General features: G+C 40.8%; 4 protein-coding genes across 4 annotated transcripts; 1 reads left to right on the top strand and 3 right to left on the bottom strand.

The window, feature by feature from the left end:
- Nucleotides 1-7,831: 7,831 nt before the first annotated feature.
- Nucleotides 7,832-8,349, bottom strand: LOC124880782 (histone H3). Its single transcript, XM_047386135.1, has one exon. The coding sequence runs from the start codon at nucleotides 8,290-8,292 to the stop codon at nucleotides 7,882-7,884; it is 411 nt and encodes a 136-aa protein (XP_047242091.1). The 5' UTR covers nucleotides 8,293-8,349; the 3' UTR covers nucleotides 7,832-7,881.
- Nucleotides 8,350-8,477: 128 nt separating this feature from the next.
- Nucleotides 8,478-9,269, top strand: LOC124880785 (histone H2A-like). Its single transcript, XM_047386138.1, has one exon. It carries the CDS (start codon nucleotides 8,663-8,665, stop codon nucleotides 9,047-9,049), a length of 387 nt encoding a protein of 128 aa, XP_047242094.1. The 5' UTR covers nucleotides 8,478-8,662; the 3' UTR covers nucleotides 9,050-9,269.
- Nucleotides 9,270-11,828: 2,559 nt separating this feature from the next.
- On the bottom strand, nucleotides 11,829-12,633 carry LOC124880791 (histone H4). The gene has a single exon (XM_047386144.1). It carries the CDS (start codon nucleotides 12,397-12,399, stop codon nucleotides 12,088-12,090), a length of 312 nt encoding a protein of 103 aa, XP_047242100.1. The 5' UTR covers nucleotides 12,400-12,633; the 3' UTR covers nucleotides 11,829-12,087.
- Nucleotides 12,634-12,755: 122 nt separating this feature from the next.
- Nucleotides 12,756-14,357, bottom strand: LOC124880780 (histone H1-like). Its single transcript, XM_047386133.1, has one exon. The coding sequence runs from the start codon at nucleotides 13,941-13,943 to the stop codon at nucleotides 13,344-13,346; it is 600 nt and encodes a 199-aa protein (XP_047242089.1). The 5' UTR covers nucleotides 13,944-14,357; the 3' UTR covers nucleotides 12,756-13,343.
- Nucleotides 14,358-19,202: the final 4,845 nt, after the last annotated feature.

Here is a 19,202-nt window from a genome sequence, read left to right as displayed (position 1 = left end):
CTGCATAGTTGGGCAGCCACTCTCTGCAGAAATTACAAAGTCCTAAAAAGGACATCATTTGCTGCTTTGTTATTGGTTTTGGGGCTTCCTGTATGGCTGTTTTTCTGCTATTCAGCAGGGAGCGTCCATTCTGTGACAGTGTGTGCCCTAAATAAACCACTTCATTTTTACAAAACTGCAGCTTGTCTCTTGAAGCCTTGTGGCCTGTTTGGTGGAGGTGCTTTAACACAGTAATTGTGGCCTCTTCACAGTGTTTTTCTGTGTCTGATGCTACTAAAATGTCATCCACATATAGCAGAACTTGACTGTGTTCTGGTATTATGCAGGTGCTCATTGAGTATCTTAATGCTTGTGTATATACACGTGGGCTTTCACTGAAACCTTGTGGAAGCCTAGTATAGGTGTATTTCTTTCCTTTAAACTGAAAACCAAACAAATGCTGTGATTCTTCATGCAGTGGTACTGTGAAGAAAGCATTACTAAGATCTATTACTGAGAAATACTTTTTATCTGGGGTCAGTGAATGCAGCAATGTGTGCGGATTTGAAACATCTGGAGCTGCATGCTGTACAATATCATTTATTTGTCGGAGATCTTGAACCATTCTCCACTTTCCTGTGCTGGCTTTCTGCACTGGAAAAATAGGTGTGTTACACGTAGCTTCAGGGGCTTCTTTTAATATTCCTGATTTTAACATGTCCTGTATTACTGGCTTAATACCTTCCTCGGCTTCTGGCTTTAAGGGGTATTGACGGACTAATGGCCTTTTTTCAGATATTAATTTAACCTTGTATGGTGGGAACCCCTTTATTAGTCCTACATCAGTTGATGATTGGGACCACAGTTCAGGTGGAACATCTTTCAAGGCAGAGTGTTTTAGATTTTGTTTTTCTTCAGCCAGACACTGTAGCTGTCAGTCAGCTTCATCCATATGCGTTTTGGGATGTACTTTGATCACCCACCCTAGAGTGAGTCTCCAGATCCCTGTATTATGATCTATTTTCAAGTCAGAGTTTGTTGATGCCTCATATCTCCCTCTTTCAGCTCTTTTTAGAAAATGTTCTGAATTCTTCCATTGACCCCCTACAGGTTTAGTCAGTGATAGATGAGGGGTGTGGTCTTTAAACAGTTGTAGTTGTTTTTCCGACAGTAGGACTGAGGCAGAGGATTTCCCTGTTTTGGGGTCAACATACAGATGCTGTATGGTAACGGTTTGATTATTCTCTCTATGAAAAACAGTGTCATATTGATAATCTGGCCCTGCAATGTTTTTGTATCTCATAGTCACATGGAGTTCAGTGTCTGGCATGTACTGAGTTTGTTGAAAAATTTGTTTTTCTCTTGTTTTTCTTAGCAGCTCTCTAGCTGTTGGGGATGGTCCTAGATCTAGAGACCAGTAATAGTGTGGTTGTGAGGACCCGTGTACAACTAGGGCTCCCTCCTCAACAATAGCTTTCATGCCTGTTTCTGTAGACACGATGTTTATGTGTAACTTCTGCATAATGTCTCTCCCTAGCAGATTTACTGGACATTTCTGACTAATTAGAACGGGAGCCTGGCATGTGGATCCTGTTTCAGGCTCTTTTATGATCACCGGTGGGCTTAGATAATGGACCTCTGATGTACCGGCTGCAGATCTAACATGTACTGTAGTGTTAGAATATTTTACTCCAGGTGGGGGTTCAGTTAATACTGTCCTACATGCCCCCGTGTCACACAAGCAGTTGTACACTTTTTCATTTATTCGACAATAAAGATAGCAGACACGCACGTCTCCAAATTACAAAGTTTACTCTTGTAAATGAAGTGTGGGAAAGTTTTGTCAACAATTGTATGAGCTGTTACAAACCTGGTGCTGATATCACCATAGATGAACAGCTCCTCCTGGCCAAAGCGAAATGTGCCTTCCTCCAATATATGTCCAACAAACCTGACAGGTTTGGCATCAAGTTTTGGCTGGCAGCGGATGTCAACACAAAGTACATGTTGAACGGCGCTCCTTATCTGGGTAAGGTTGAGACGCGCAATCCAGGTAAGCGTCTTGGAGACAGTATGGTGTTGAAGTTGGTGAAGCCATTCACGGGGAAGGGGAGAAACATCATAACAGACAACTTTTTTACATTACTTGAACTGGCCAAGACACTTCAAACAAAAAGACCAGCATCGTGGGTACAGTGAATAGAAGCTGACGTGAACTTCCCCCATGCGTAAAGGAGCAAATGCCGCTGTTCTCAACCAGAGTCCTAAAAAACACCAATGCCACCTTGACAGTCTACCAGTGTAAAGCCCGAAAAAATGTGTGTGTTGAGCACTGTGCACACTTCATCTGGCATCCTCTCTGGCCCGAAGTCCAAACCCGAGCCCGAGGTTTACTATAATCATACCAAGGTTGGCGTGGATGTGCTTGACCAAATGTTAAAAAAATACTCCGTCAAAGCTGCAACACGTAGATGGCCAGTGGCAGTTTTCTACAATGTCCTCGACATGGCTGCAATCAATTCGTGGATCCTGTACAGAAAATGCCTCCATGAAAATATTCCACGGCGAGATTTTATCCTGCAGCTTGCGAATGAACTTCACTCCAGTTACATGCGAACCAAAAAGCAGCCGCAGCCTTGTGAGCCGGCACCTGTTGAAGGCCTGCTTGTTTTGGAAAGGAGACGGCAGTGCCAGGTACGCGAAAGTTGCTCCAAAAACCGCTCAAAAGATGTTTGCTGTATGTGCAAAAAAGTAGTGTTTGGACAATGCACTGGAAGTGTGACTGTCACATGCAAAAACTGTATATAGATTTTTGTTTCTCATCTTAATTTTTTCATGTTGTACATAGTTTTTAATAGTTCTTTCGTTTTCGCTATTGTCTCATTATTATTGTTATTATTATTATTATTATAGAAAGTATGAAAGAGAGCACACACAGTTAGTCGCTGTAAAATCTCAGTCAGTAGCTATGTCCAGGAGAAAAATAAGGTTAAACACTAAAAGACTGGGCCAAGTGTATCATCGGTAGAAGGTGAGCATTAAGTTGTTGGCAGCAGAAGCTTGGACAATGCCCCCCTCCAGGAAGGTGTCACAGGTAGACATAGAGTTAGGTGTAGCTTCTAGGAAGAGAATAGAGAGAAAACATAAAGTTAAAAGCTGAAATTACAGCAAATAATGCAAAGAGAGTAGGATATAATCTGGATAGGATATTTCTAATTTTGGCAATGTTTCGGAGGTGAAAGAAGGAAATCCGAGAAACCTGTTTAATATGGGATTGAAATGACAGGTCCTGGTCAAAAATAACACCAAGGATTTTTACTTTATTACCAAAGGTCAAATCAATGCCATTCAGGTTAAGTGATTGACTCAGTAGTTTCTTTTTCAAAGACTCCAGTCCAAAGACGACAACGTCTGTCTTGTCTGAATTTAGAAGCAGAAAATTTAAAGCCATCCAAGGTTTTATGTCCTCAAGACATGCCTGTAATCTATCTAACTGGTTGGGCTCAACAAGATTTATGGATAAGTAAAGCTGAATTTCATCAGTGTAACAGTGAAAATGTATCCCATTCTGCCTGACAAGTTTACCTATTGGAGGCATATATATAGTGAAGAGATTTTAAATTATTTTTTAATCTATTAAATTTTGGCCGTTGGCAAGACACTGTCTTTATAGGGTAATGGGTAACAGTACAGAAGCTGCAAAGAAAGTCATAAACTACGACCCTGCTTCCTGGTCTGGAATTTTGGAGAACTAATAAATTCGGCCAGATTCCTAGAAAGAAGAGCAGCTCCACCCAAAGTGGGATGGATGCCGTGTCTTGGGATCAGACCAGGTTTTCCCCAAAAGGTTTGCCAATTATCAATGTAGCCCACGCCATTTTCGGGACACCACCTAGACAGCCATTGGCCGAATTACAGCATGTGGCTAAACATTTCGTCACTGGTCAGATGAGAGAGGGGACCAGAGAAAATTACGGAGTCCGACATTGTTATAGCAAACTTACACACCGAAGCAACACTAACTTTGGTGACTTCCGATTGGCGTAACCAGGTGTCATTACCGCCAGCGTGAATAGCAATCTTACTGTATTTAGGCTTATCCTTAGCCGGCAGATTCAGGTAAGATTTGATGTCGTTCATTCTGACCCCTGGCAAACATTTGGCTGTGGTTGCTGGTGTCTCTAGTGCCACGTTTCTGACTATGGAGCTGCCAATTACCAGAGTTGGCTTCTCAGCAGGTGTGTTTGTGACCGGGGAAAATCCCATGGGCTGGGATCTAGGACTATGATTTCTACATACCATCACCCAGCCGACCTGAGGCCCCGGCTGCGTGGGCTCTGTTTAAGGACTGCTACGGGGAGCTACCCTTGGTGGCTCCACGCTGGCTAAGGGGCCTCGGCTATATGCTGGTTTTTCAACAGCGTTGAGCCGGGCCTCCAATCCGAAAACCTTGTCTCCAAAGCTACAAAATTGCTACATTTATGAAACGTACCATTATCATTAAAGGATGCAGAGGAGTAACTGAACATCTGACACAGAGAGCAGGAGAGATGAGAAGAATCAGAGAGAGACAGTGAAACAACAGAATGAAATCACAGAATGAAATATCATAATGAAAAAAACAAATTTGTTGAATAGTAAAATGAATTTCATAGGTCTTAAATTTAGACAATTTTTTGAATGAAGGTAGTGCCACTTATGCCAATATTTTACAGTAGGTTGCTGTAATAATCTTTTAGTAACTAAGTTTTGTCTCAGTTGCTTTGTTGTTACAGTGCCTTGTATTAGGTTTACTTAATGTTATTTGACCATTTTTGTAAAGAAATTCCCTTTATTTGTTCCAGCATGAAAAGATATTAAGGTTGTCAAGCAAGTTAAAATGTTTGATTAAATTAACCCAGAGTAGAGATGCTGGTCACAACAAAAGTTGTCACTTTCAGTCAGTTCTGATTAAAAAACGAAAGCTGGGGGCACTTTTGCTAAAGAAACCACACATTTATTTAAATTATTACTCTATGGTTCCAGCCCTACCCATGTGACCCAATCTTGGATAAGAAAAAGTCTTTGGATGAACAGATAGGACGTATTAATAATTTCAACAGCTTGGGATCACAATCTAACAACTGGATTAAGGAGCATTTGTTTTGCTTGTAAATTAGAAATACATTTAATGAAAGCAATATGGTCATCATTGGTTGACTTAGACCTTTCACCTTTCACCTTTTTTAGAACTGACATTTGGACCTTTGATTGTATGAGGACCCCTGCTGTAGAGGCTGCTGTGTATCTCCATCCTGCAGGAGAACAGCAGTCAGCTGTAGCGACATTACAAGCCTCAAACCTCACAGGCAGCTGCAAGGGGCAGGGCAAAATACGCCTTGTTTCAGTGGAAATAAGGTGTGCTAAGCTGCAATAACTGTCATAAGCAAGTTTAGTTTGTGTCTAATGATCACACCCAGATCCATTTCTATCCTGTGGAGAGACTCAGTATCCACCAGGGTTTTTTTTTTTAAGTGCACAGTGCTCAGATCTGTTCCTGTTATGTTTCAATGTCAATAAGTGGTCAAAGTAAATTTGTAGTGATTAGTTTTTGTTAATGTATGAGAATAGTTTCTGGCAGATAAGACTAAAAAATAGCTCAGCAGTAACTCAATTTTCCAGCTAGGGACATCTGGACCTCACTGCTTTCCCAAGCCACTCTCCGTCATTCTGTTAGCCGTATTGATCAGGAGTTAGTCAGTTTACTGAGTTGAGGTCTGACTCAGTTGTGCGGCTGTTCTTTCTCACACACTTGAACTAGTTACCCTCCCTGCATACCTATGTGTTTGACCTTGTTGCCACTTCTGTCATGTGTTAGACATATAGACATTTTAAAATTATCTGGTCCAACATGTGTGGGTGGCTCCAGCTGTTTTCCATAGATGAAGCAGACATTTGGACTTTCTAATAACCTCTGCACTATTTCTGATTCCCCCAAATAGTTTACTTTTTGCTGTTATCCTCTGTTAAACATAGAATGTGAGAACATCACAGGTTAGGGTACTTGTTCCACAGGTGGTACTTGAGCTACCTCTAGTGGTTCTTAGTAGAAATTTATTTATTAAGTTTAAGAAAACAAAAAACAGTGGAGATAAAAAAATAAACCTTTTTGTGATGTGAAACAGAAGTTGACTAATCCTTAAAAAAAAGGCACATTTAAATTGATATATGTCATTTAACAACAAATACCAGCAAATGTGTTAAGAAAAAACAAAATAAAAAAAAAGGTGCAATAATCCTGTTGCATAAACATGAACAGCCTAATAACTTCTCAAAGCACATTATAGTTTAGTTATTCTTTGCAACTGATGAAAAGACAAGATAGAAACTTCAATAACAGTTATTCAGATCAGCAGGACCTTGGGTCACACAGAACATAATATCTGTGCACAACAAAAATTAATGAGATGTTTGACTTGTCTAAATGTTAACAATTAAATAAAATGTTCTTGACCATAAAACCACTTTTAGAGTGTAGCCTGTGACACTCAAACGCACGTGTACAAAAGTCTACCTCACTTCAACTACATGCACTACCACTAGACATCTAAGCAGCCAAATGAAAGAGTTCAACAGGTAAGGACAAAAATACTAAGGTTTTATATAGTCAACATGCAGCTGTTTGGTAGTGAACTTGTGTTGAGTTTTACAAGTGTTAATAATGATGTGAAGATGTACTGTAATTGAATATGAACTGATACCTAAGTTCTTCCCTTTAGAAAGTCATGGATGAGATCAGACGGAGATAGAAATAACAAGAGACACTGAGCTATAATCAACAAAGGGGGGATACGAGGATGAGGAAAAGAGAGAACAGACTAGGAAGAAAAAAGATGAGGGAAATAAGAAAATGTCTAGACATTTTCACAAAACACAAACACACATAAATAGAAAGGGTTTAACCTAACGTTTGGTGGTCGGTCAGCAGTCAGTCGGCTTTATGTTTTATCATACTGACATATAGTCAAACTATGTGTCAACAATATATTTTCATTTTATTGTCTGAAGTTCCATGTTAAGGTTTGATGCAACTGTGGTGTTCTGAATGGACCCTCTTCACCTCCAATGTAAGTACAGAACATCCAGGCTGCTTCATTTACTGTTAGAGCCTTTGTTACAGTAGAGGTTGTATTGTACCCCTCTGTTTATATTTTCAAAAGTAGAATTGTGTAAAAACTAAATATGTACAGTGGTTTAGCTCTAATTTAAGGTATTTTGCTCATTTGCAGGTTTGATTCAGCTGTATATCTCAATGATATACAGCTGAATGATTTTGTAGTACACCATAGTACATTGAACTGTAAAAACTGTGTGGGATTTTTGCTAATAATCCATCCAACAATCCTGTTATGGTATGTTCCCTTTTTCTTCTTTGGCACCTGCCCCTTTAGTGGTCTCTGGGTGGTCTAAATGTTAAAACTTTAACAAAAGATGCCCAAAACAGAGTGGATTGTACCAAACTTCAGAAAATGGTTTGATTCAGTATAGGATAAGCTAGTCCAGTTTTTATGGTGTTATGTCAAAATCTAGAAATTAATAAATCATAGGCTACTCTAGCTTTCCCAAATCAGAGACCAATTTCAGCTTCATTATTTCCTGTCTTCTTGGATGAACTGATTTAATAGACTGATTTTTATGATCTAAATTGAACTAAACACTGAGTTAATACAGGCCTAAGAACAGTGCTAGAATCAGGGGAATATTGGGAAAATCCCAGGAACAAAATCATAGTATGAAAATACAAGGACTATGAAATATTAAAGTCAGCTTTTGAAAGCCAAGGAACAACAGGAAGAGGCTCTCATGTAAACAGGTCGGTGGCTCTGAAAAGAACCGTTGTGTGTTTTTGTTTGACCTCCGTCTCTAAGCTCTCTCTCCACGGATGCGGCGGGCCAGCTGGATGTCTTTGGGCATGATGGTGACCCTCTTGGCGTGGATGGCGCACAGGTTGGTGTCCTCGAACAGACCCACCAGGTAAGCCTCGCTGGCCTCCTGCAGAGCCATGACGGCGGAGCTTTGGAAGCGCAGGTCGGTCTTGAAGTCCTGAGCGATCTCCCGGACCAGCCGCTGGAAGGGCAGCTTACGGATCAGCAGCTCCGTGGACTTCTGGTAGCGACGGATCTCTCTCAGAGCCACGGTACCGGGCCTGTAGCGGTGAGGCTTCTTGACGCCGCCGGTAGCTGGAGCGCTCTTACGCGCAGCCTTGGTGGCCAGCTGCTTCCTGGGAGCTTTGCCTCCGGTAGATTTACGGGCGGTCTGCTTGGTTCTGGCCATGGCTCTGCTTCTCGGACCAGGAGAAAATTGTTCCGAACAGACGAGGCTCCGCTGCTCTTAAACTGTGACTTTGAGCGGAAAACGGTGACGCTGCTGCGGAGCTCTGGATCCTGATTGGTTCGCGGCTCCTCCTGAAGGTCAGCGCCGCCCAGAGGAGTCAACTCCTCCCTGAATGTGCGCTGCTTATTGGAGGAAGCTGTACTGAAAAAGTCCGCCTCTGTCCCGCTCTGCTGGAAGCTTTTCTGGTTGGTTGTTGACAGCTGCAGCTCCAACGCCGCCCCTCCTGCTCTCCGCGGACATAAAAAGCCGTTTTCAGCAGCTGCTCGTCACTGTTTTCTCGAGTTTTCACTCCTACAAACAACCGATAACAATGAGTGGCCGCGGAAAGACCGGAGGTAAAGCCAGAGCGAAGGCCAAGACCCGCTCCTCCAGAGCCGGACTCCAGTTCCCAGTGGGCCGTGTTCACAGGCTGCTGCGCAAAGGCAACTACGGAGAGCGAGTCGGTGCCGGAGCCCCCGTCTACCTGGCCGCTGTGCTCGAGTATCTGACCGCTGAGATCCTGGAGCTGGCTGGAAACGCCGCCCGCGACAACAAGAAGACCCGCATCATTCCCCGCCACCTGCAGCTGGCTGTCCGCAACGACGAGGAGCTCAACAAGCTGCTGGGCGGAGTCACCATCGCTCAGGGCGGCGTGTTGCCCAACATCCAGGCGGTGCTGCTGCCCAAGAAGACCGAGAAGGCCGCCAAGGCCAAGTAGAGCTGCCTGCTTCAACCAAACACACAACGGCTCTTTTAAGAGCCACCCACTGCTTCCTCTACAAGAGCACTGATTATTATGTTGAGTTTTTTTTCTCCAGAGTTCCTGCCTGGAGATCATCTCATCCTGGATCTTCTATCTGGGAACAGATTTGTTGAAGATCATCAAAGGTTCTCATTATTGCACTCTGTTGTAGCTTTATTAAAAAAGTCTTGCAAAAGAATATAACATTTTTCATGTTGGGCAACTGAAAATGGAAACAGAAAGGGGGGGGCAAACTCATTGCTCAAACTTTGAATATTTTTTTTATAATGTTAATGCACACAACTGTAGTAAAGAACAACATGGGTATTTGAGATAATTTTTTTTTTTTTCTTGGTGAAAATTTTTATACACAACTGAGCTAAACCCCTCTGCTTGGTGAGGTCGCTGAAACCAGCGGGTCCAGACTCCCGGGCCTGATGGGTATTTTACAAGCAGAGCCTTCAGGAATTCTGTTTAATCTGGTGTTCAGCACCTGTTAGCAGCAGCTCTTCTAACACTTTCTATTAGGGATCTGGGCCAGACTTGTCTTGGTGAACTTGTCCTGCAGCTGGTGAAAGCTGTTGTGACCCAACATGCTTGAAGTGGTCCAGTTGAACATGTCTGTTGTTGAAAAGACAATGAGGAATATATTAAGTATTTATCTAACAAAACACTGCTGTCTCAACAAAGGAATAACAAGGGAAGTAACATTTGTTTTTCCTGGAATTTCTGTGTTCAAAAATTCTAAAATCCTTTATTAATCCCAAAGAGAAATTAAATGATGTTGTAGCTCAGGTTTCTTCAAAGAACCGCTGTAGATGCTGTGGGCAGGAAGGATCTCCTGTAGCTGTCTGTCTTACAGCAGATCTGAAGAAGCCTCTGACTGAAGACACTGTTGTTGTACAACAGTGATAAAGACGATGCTCAGGGTTCAGGGTACCAGGATTCTGGTATGGCTCAGCTTCACGCTGCTGTGGAAAAAAACTCTTCCCTTCCATCTCTCCCTGCCTGCAGGCCACTCCAGAATCAATCTCAGTGAATACATCAGAAGACAGCAGTTCAGGAAACATGTTCTGTGCTTCTGTTGCTCACAGCTATAGTATGGATTGATACTGACCTTCCAAATCACACTAAGTTTTCCTCCACCACAGTTCTCCAAGGACAAACATTCACTTTGAGGTCAGTCGTGTCTTTCAAGGGAAGCTTGACCAAAGATAGCCTGGGCCATTACACTGACTGCTGCAGGAGAGGTCCATGTGTGTGGGAGCTCTGTGATGACCTGGCCAATGGAGCAACTGAAAAGAAAAAAAATGTTTCTGTAAATGAACAGTTCTGGATTCACTCCTGCACTGAGGTGGTATCAGTCTGTGGCTAAAGGAGAACATCTTCCTTCCTGCCATCAGACTTCAGAATGATCAAGATCAGATTACTTTTGTTTGTGGCGACCACTTCGTCAGCGATAAGTAGCAGTCCAACTTCTTTTTTTGTGGTTCTGTTTACCATTAGTTTGTTGTGAAATGCCTATTTATGTAGTAATGATTGTTAAGTTAATGTATGTTTGTTTTAGCCACTTCTGATAACCGCTAACATCTCCACTAATATATGAACTAACACTCACCTTGGCAAAGACCAAACGATAATTATTGCGGAGCCGTTTGGTGCCGAGGTTCTAGACCCACCCGCTGACAAAAAAAAGTTTTATGCCTCCAGACTTTTGTAGGCTTTCATCTGCTGTTTAGTGTAGTTAGACGTTTGAAGTACCAGATACTTTGTGATATCAACAGCCTCGTGACTGAAAGCCGGCTATAAACTATATTGGTCATGCCCTGACCTCATAGCCTGACGGTGGTGGAGTATACACGTTTCTACCAGTCGGTGGCAACCTATCAATAGCAGCTACATTAAATATAGTGAATATTATCTAATTCCTGTGTTGGTATCATCTGAGAAATGTCCTTTGTGACTGACTGAACCCCATGAACCTCATGTACTTACACAGAAAAATCTCGCAGCACATTGTTTTATGCACAACTTGGCATGTACTAAAATGAACATTGCGTGAAAGTGCTTAAATCCATGCAAATTTTTGACCTGCCGTGAAAATGTGCGGAAGCCACGCAAACATTTTCGGTCGACAATAATGAACTACAAAGAACTAAAACTCACATGAATACACAGAAATATGACTCAAGTCAGTCTTATTTAATTCATGGAAAAACAAATGTGATGTTTTTCATGGGTTTGAGCTCTTATGGTTTTAACCAGAGCGATGAAACTGAATCACATTTCTCGTCGCACATTACGGCAACACACCTCAGAAAATGGAAACAATCTAAGGAGCACCGTCATTCTCACTGAAAAAGAAAAAGGTGTTGAATCAGCAGATTAATTTTATTGTTTTCAGCAACGAATGAGATACTGAAGAGGGAAGCTGTTCTTATACAGAACCCATGTAAATATGGCTGTACCGTCCCTTGGCTGTGATTGGCTGAGCCGCTCAGTCGATCAGGTGATGCTGGAAGTGAAACCGCGTGACTTTTTCAAATGTCCCGCGCAGTCGGACAATAGAAGAAGAAAAGGCGGAAAACTTCCAACGCCCCCAGAAATATGCAAAAAATTTACAATATGCTCACTTTATTCATTTCAGTAAAGACACATTTCACAGATTTATTTCTGTGTAAATAATATTATTAGTAATTATATTATTAGTCTATTCAAAATAAAATTTCACGCAGAACAGAAAAAAAGTAGGGTGACTTCACTTTTACTCAGTAATTTGTGATCTTTTATTCAGTTTGTACATATTTTATTTAGATTTTCTCTTTGGAAACATTGATTTATGTTTTCTATATCCTGGACATTTACATGTTTAAACATCTATTGTTTAACATTTGTGCTTTAAAATAAGGAACTTAATTTAAATTTAATTAACATATAAACAGAAATCAGCTTCTTAAAGAATGGGTGGGTGGCCCTGAAAAGGACCTTTGTTTAGTTGGACCAAGCGGCGCAATTTAACCTCCGAAGCCGTACAGGGTGCGGCCCTGCCTCTTCAGAGCGTAAACTACATCCATGGCGGTGACGGTCTTCCTCTTGGCGTGCTCGGTGTAGGTGACTGCGTCACGGATCACGTTCTCCAGGAACACCTTCAACACACCGCGGGTCTCCTCGTAGATGAGACCGGAGATGCGCTTGACTCCCCCGCGGCGAGCCAGACGGCGGATAGCGGGCTTGGTGATTCCCTGGATGTTATCACGGAGAACTTTACGGTGACGCTTGGCGCCTCCTTTCCCGAGTCCTTTGCCTCCCTTTCCTCTGCCACTCATTTTGTCTTCTTCTTCTGTGGAAACACAAAGATGAATGAGAGCGGCTTGCAGACTCCCAGCTTTAATGGCTGAGCTGCGGACCTAGGAGGAGCCGAACTCAGCAGCTCCTCCCACATGGTTCGGAGATACTGGGACTGTTCTGTTTTTTTAAGTTCGGATTTATGATTAGATTGAACCGAAACTGCTAGTGAATCAAAATCCCCACAATTTTATCTTAAAGGAATAATTTCAAATAAGACCTCCACAGCTAGGTCTGATGTCGGGTATTTATCCATTAAATGTGGAGACGTTCAGGAGGAACATCTGAGACACGTTTACATGAAACAAACCGTCTCTGCTGACTCCTCTGAAATGAATCATTGTAAATAGATTTCTTTAATAATGTTTTTGCACTTCGCCATCATGTTTACACAAGTTGTTTTGGGAGCGTGGACTCATCTGCGTCAAATAAACCGCTGAATGAGGAAATGTGCCTGTTGCGGCAGAACCGGCTCCATGTGCCAGTTCATTTACATGACTTATGGGAGTCGGCTCAGTCCTTCCGTTGTTTACACATTTCCAACACATGAAACACAAAATATTTATGAAACTGTGTCAGCATTGATGTGTATTATCAAAAGTCAGGTCAAATATTAAGAGTTCCAGCTAAAGGAACCAGAATCTGTTATGGAGTTGAGCCAAATCATATGGATCCCTGATAAGAAGCAGAATTCTCATCACTACTGATGAAATGGACCCGGACAATAAATCCAAGTGAATCTAGATGATGCTGTTGGTCTATAGAGTAAAATGTAGAAGGATGTTGGAGGCTTTTAGGCAGCTCAACTAGTTGAAACTATTGCAGTGGTATTTAATTGAATGAGTCTCTCTAATGACAGGATGTGCTCCACAGGAGAAAGTGTGGTGGCTCTGAAAAGAGCCTTTTTTGCTGCTGTAGCAGCTGTTTACTTCTTGGCCTTCTTTGCTGCGGGCTTCTTGGCTGCAGGTTTCTTCACTGGAGTTTTCTTGGCTGCGGGCTTCTTGGCGGCCTTTGGCTTCTTAGCGGCGGGCTTCTTGGGACTCTTGCTGGGCTTTTTCACCGCCTTCTTGGCCGGAGCCTTCTTCGGGGTCTTTTTGGCTGCTGGCTTCTTAGCGGCGGGTTTCTTGGCCGCGGTGGTCTTCTTGGCAGCGGGCTTCTTCGCTTTAACGGGAGCCTTCTTCTTCACCACCTTCTTGGCTGGTTTAGCGGCTTTAGGCTCCTTGGCGAGCTTGAAGGAGCCGGAAGCCCCCGTCCCTTTAGTCTGGCTCAGCGTCCCTTTAGTGACGAGCGTGGTGATGGCGGTGTTGATGCGCTTGTTCGCCTTGCTCACATCCACTCCTTTCCCGGCCAGCACCTTCTTAAGAGCCGCCAGGGACACCCCCTTGCGCTCCTTGGACTCGGCCACAGCGGCCACGAGGAGTTTCGGGAGGCTGGGCCCGTCCTTCTTGGCCCGGGGAGCGGACTTCTTCTTCGGGGCTTTGGCCGGAGCCTTAACCGGTGCAGCTGCTGGAGCTTCTTCTGCCATGTTTCTCGGACTGTGTTGTTTCTCTGAACGTGAGGAGCTCAGAGCGGGAGGCGGGACTTATAACACACATGAGAACCGTGAAGAAACAACCCAGCCTGCTCCTCCGCTGCCGCTTAGAAAAGCTGCGAAACTTTGTGTTTTCTCCGCCACGTTTTCGCCACAGATTTCTCAGAAAACAAACCTTTTCTAAAGCAGATGTTACAAAAGGAGATAGAAAAGTCTCCCTCCTCAGCAATGAGCTCATGTTTGACCTCCATGAAGTGTTTGCTTCGTTTCAAGAGCCTTTAATCCTGTCCGATTCTCGCTCTGTTTGCGCTGCTTGCAGCGAGTTTTCCTGTAATTTCGCCTCCGAATATAACTTAATCTGTCTTGTAGTAAATTAAATCGTTTGGTTTCTTTTAGGTGAGACTTTTGAGGACAGAATCAGAGTAAAATGGTTGCGGTCAAGTAGTTTGCTAAGTTATAAGGAGGAACTTTTCAGCGGATATAAACACACCGACAGGATCTCTTGAGGCGGATTAATGATCCGCTGGAACAAACTTCCTGTCTGAACTAAAGGTAGATTCAGCAGCAGCTGGACTGAAAATCACTCCGAGAGACAGTTCTTTTGTTATGGATGTATGATTATGTGGCCTTTTCTAATCATCTCTTTGCTGCCTTAATTAAATATATCTGCCCTTGTTGCTTATCTGCCGCACCGCTCACGGCTACAGCTTACACCACATAACTGTTGATATCACATAGGATACAACACATAGTCAAGGATAAACTGATACAAGAGGATGACATCCTTTAGGAGGGTTAAGAACAGGCATAGATAAAAAGAGGTCTCACGCTCCATTCTTTGTTCCTCTTGGTTCATCCCTAAGATGGGCTGAGGGGGGCCCGTACCGAAGGTGAATGTCACTCTGTATCTGTTCAATTGTATACTCTGTACACTGGTCATTTTGGCATTAAATCTTGATTTTATACTTAACCATTTATCATTATTTCACAAGGTAAATACTTTGCTGGTTTTACTGGTTGGGTCTCCGAACTGGAGAGAAACGGACCCGGTGGTGTACAGGGAGGAAAGAGAGTACAAACTCCCATTTTACAACACTCTTCAGAAAGTTGTTTTAATATTGACTAATAATGAATACTATTTTTCCTCCCTTTCTCACACTTCCGTAAATTATTGTTATTTTTCAAACAGCTTTCACGACTAACACTGAACATGGAGAGGCGGGTTCAATATCTATATTGCGGGTTCTGTAAATCTATATATATACTGTACAAAACATGAAAAGTTAATTCAAATCTACACTGAAAAAACTGACTTTTTGGTATAGTAAAATATATTAAATTAATTAATTAGTTTTTACACTGTAATATTGTGTTTCAGAGATAACAGGAATTTATAACGTAAAACATTGTGTTTCATTCATGTAATAAATGAACTATGAAGAAAGAGTAAGTTTTAATATTGAATTGCTCATAGTATTTACATGTTTAACGCTCTCGTCACATAAACTTGAAAATACTAAGTAACTTTTAATTTGAAAGTGTAGTTTGTGTTTGAAACCACATATGCGCATTTGGACAGAAAAGCCCGCGATGGTTAACGTTGACGGTAGCTAAAGAAGACTGGGGGTTAGTGTGTCACGGAGGTGGTGCTGATCTGGGCTGTGTGAGCTTGGATGAAATGTAAGTAACTGCATTTTTATGTAAAGTTTGTGATAACATATTGATCCTTGAGATAGTTTCAATCTCGTGTGCATTCATTTTAGTTTTAATCATGTTGGCTAAGGCGAGCAGATTAAAGACAATAACATCCACACCTAGTGCTACATGTGCAGGAGAGCTACGCTAACATTAGCTGTTGCACTTTATTTAGTGAAGCTAATGTTTCAGTGTATGTAAGTGCTACTAGTGCAGGACAGCTCTGCTAATGTTAGTTGTTTTACTCTTTTAGGGACGTTTGCTTTTAACTTGTGCTTAGTTAATTAGTGGAGCTAATATAACGCACTACATTAAATATTTTATTTAATGTAGTGAGCAGTAACTGAGCAGTAACTCAGTTAATGTTAGTAATTTTACGCCACACACAACTAACGGATTTAAAGTTAGCAAAGAGATGGAGATTAATGTTTGTCAAAGGCAGAAAGCTCCCATGGAAACAAGTTATCTTGAGTAACTTAATGTAGCTGGTAATGATTAGCTTTATTTCAGTGACTAAGTTAAGTTATTTAAATGCACCAGATGCTAACTGATGCTAAAAGATCCCCTTAAATTAAATTATGTAACTTGATTGACCATTTAACCAAGTAAAGGCTCTCATGTGAGTCCAGCAAATTCAGTTGTATAATTTTTGTTACTCAGAGTGTAAGTTCATTTGTAATTTGTTAGTTAAACACAAATTCTCATAAATGTGTTTTGCTTTTTATCAACAGGAAGCAGAAGGGTATTACAGTGAGTTGTGTTAGACCCAGGAGCCAGTTGAGTAGAAACGGAGAGCTTGGCAGGAGGAGTCGTTTGTCTCAGGCTGCAACATTAGTCTCGTTCAGGTATGTGGAAATCTAGGTATGCATGTTTTAAGATTCCTGCCTGACCTGGGCTACAGAGAAGCAGCAATGGACTGTTGCTCAGTGGTCCAAAGTACTTTTTTCGGATGAAAGCAAATTCTGCATGTCATTCGGAAATCAAGGTGCCAGAGCCTGGAGGAAGACTGGGGAGAAGGAAATGCCAAAATGCCAGAAGTCCAGTGTCAAGTACCCACAGTCAGTGATGGTCTGGGGTGCCGTGTCAGCTGCTGGTGTTGGTCCACTGTGTTTTATCAAGGGCAGGGTCAATGCAGCTAGCTATCAGGAGATTTTGGAGCACTTCATGCTTCCATCTGCTGAAAAGCTTTATGGAGATGAAGATTTCATTTTTCAGCACGACCTGGCACCTGCTCACAGTGCCAAAACCACTGGTAAATGGTTTACTGACCATGGTATCACTGTGCTCAATTGGCCTGCCAACTCTCCTGACCTGAACCCCATAGAGAATCTGTGGGATATTGTGAAGAGAACGTTGAGAGACTCAAGACCCAACACTCTGGATGAGCTAAAGGCCGCTATCGAAGCATCCTGGGCCTCCATAAGACCTCAGCAGTGCCACAGGCTGATTGCCTCCATGTCACGCCGCATTGAAGCAGTCATTTCTGCAAAAGGATTCCCGACCAAGTATTGAGTGCATAACTGTACATGATTATTTGAAGGTTGACGTGTTTTGTATTAAAAACACTTTTCTTTTATTGGTCGGATGAAATATGCTAATTTTTTGAGATAGGAATTTTGGGTTTTCATGAGCTGTATGCCAAAATCATCCGTATTAAGACAATAAAAGACCTGAAATATTTCAGTTAGTGTGCAATGAATATAAAATATATTAATGTTAAACTTTCATCATAACATTATGGAAAATAATGAACTTTATCACAATATGCCAATATTTTGAGAAGGACCTGTGTATATTCAACTTTTGCTTCTCATAAAAGTAGGAAGCACAATCCTCACTGCCTTCAAGATTTTAAACTTGCTGTATTTCAGACATATTCAAGTCAGGCAACATAGATTAGTAGTTTATTTGTAGATAAAAGTGATGTCACTTCTGATGAAACACTTGTTAAAGAGGGTGAAGATTTAAGTAAAGTCATCGTTGATCATCTTGGTTCATTATTACTTAAATTAGACTGCATCTTCAATGTGCTGACTAGATGTATAGATGAGATTGTAGAGGAGCTTCAGTTTATTACTTGTTCAGCATCTGCACCCGTTAATTTATGCTACAGAAGAAGTTAACATTTTATTCTGTTTCTTACCTATGTTTTAGCTGTTGATATTAGAATGCCTAAAGGTTTTAATTGCATACTTAAAAGTGCACTAATCCAAGGGGCTGGTTAAATGTTCCAATGTTTTAATATTTGGATAGCGCAATTGCAGATTAGTGATTTAGTGGGGTTGTATTTGTAGAAACAAATGCTGTTTAGAAATTGTCAATATTACCTTACTTTGTCTGGTTTAGACCTAACCTCATCTTCTTTTAGTCATGTGATATGTCCTATTTTGTGACTTCTGTGTTAAACGGATTAAATCTCCATTCACCCAAACTTATATGTATACATTTAGTTAAAAATATATATGTTGGAGATTAAATTGTTTAACAGAACACACAGTTAAATTTAGTCATACTTGTTCAGTAGACCATATCGATGAGGTTCTTGATGTGTTGATTAATGACGGTAATGCCACTGTTACTAAGATTTCATTTGTTGAAGAATTTGAAGTGAACATTCATGTGTGTTCATAACAGTATATTTGAACTGTATTTTAATTTTGTGATTTGTGATATACCTATATTAAATGCATTGAAAAATTCATATATGAGAACATTTATCAAAAGAAAATTGGAAACATTTACAGAATTATAGTGAGTAAATCAACTTAATATAAATGATTAATGAAATGTTAAACACAAATAAAAACTACTCAATTACTTCATAACATGAAATACTACAGATTTATAATATTTACTTAATATTTTGATGTTCCCAATTGAAAAAAAGTAATAGACTTTACCTAATTATTTCAAATAAATGTAATTTCTAACTTTATTATAATGAAGTAACATTTACTTAATATCTTCACAACTGTTAAGTGTAATGGTACGTATACTTTACTTGATGCTGGGAAGTAAGTTATACTTGATTTTGTAGCAGTAAAATTTACTAAAAAAGTGTTAGTGCAAATTGTTACGAGGATTTTATTAAGTAAATCTTACAAGTAATTTTTTTCAGTGTACATTTTTAAATGAGAAAAACACCAAACTAAAGAAATGAAATAGATTAAAGAGTTTCACATTTTACTTCCTCCACAAATAATAATGAATCTAATTTTAAACACAATGATGGTAAAATACACACAAATAACTTCAGGTTCAATATTTTCAGAACGCAAGACATATGTTTCAGAATTCCATTTTTAAAATAAAACAAACAAAAAAAAAGCATTGAAAACCAGGTGGTCTTTACTTTTTATTTCATATTTATGCACTACTTTATATTGGTCAACATCCCAGTAAAATACACTAAAGTATGAAGTAGAAATATATATATATATATCAAGCAGTATTTACTTTTGCAAGGGAATCCACATACTAAAAGTTGCATTACCATAAATGTAGATAACATGGTAACTTAAAAGATTAAAAACTACTTTGATGATATTTTTACTGTAC

Source organism: Girardinichthys multiradiatus, chromosome 14, assembly GCF_021462225.1.
Source record: "Girardinichthys multiradiatus isolate DD_20200921_A chromosome 14, DD_fGirMul_XY1, whole genome shotgun sequence".
In the NCBI taxonomy this organism is placed as follows: domain Eukaryota; kingdom Metazoa; phylum Chordata; class Actinopteri; order Cyprinodontiformes; family Goodeidae; genus Girardinichthys; species Girardinichthys multiradiatus.
The sequence above is the reverse complement of the archived record's forward strand: the minus strand, read 5'-3'. Positions and strand labels throughout refer to the sequence as shown.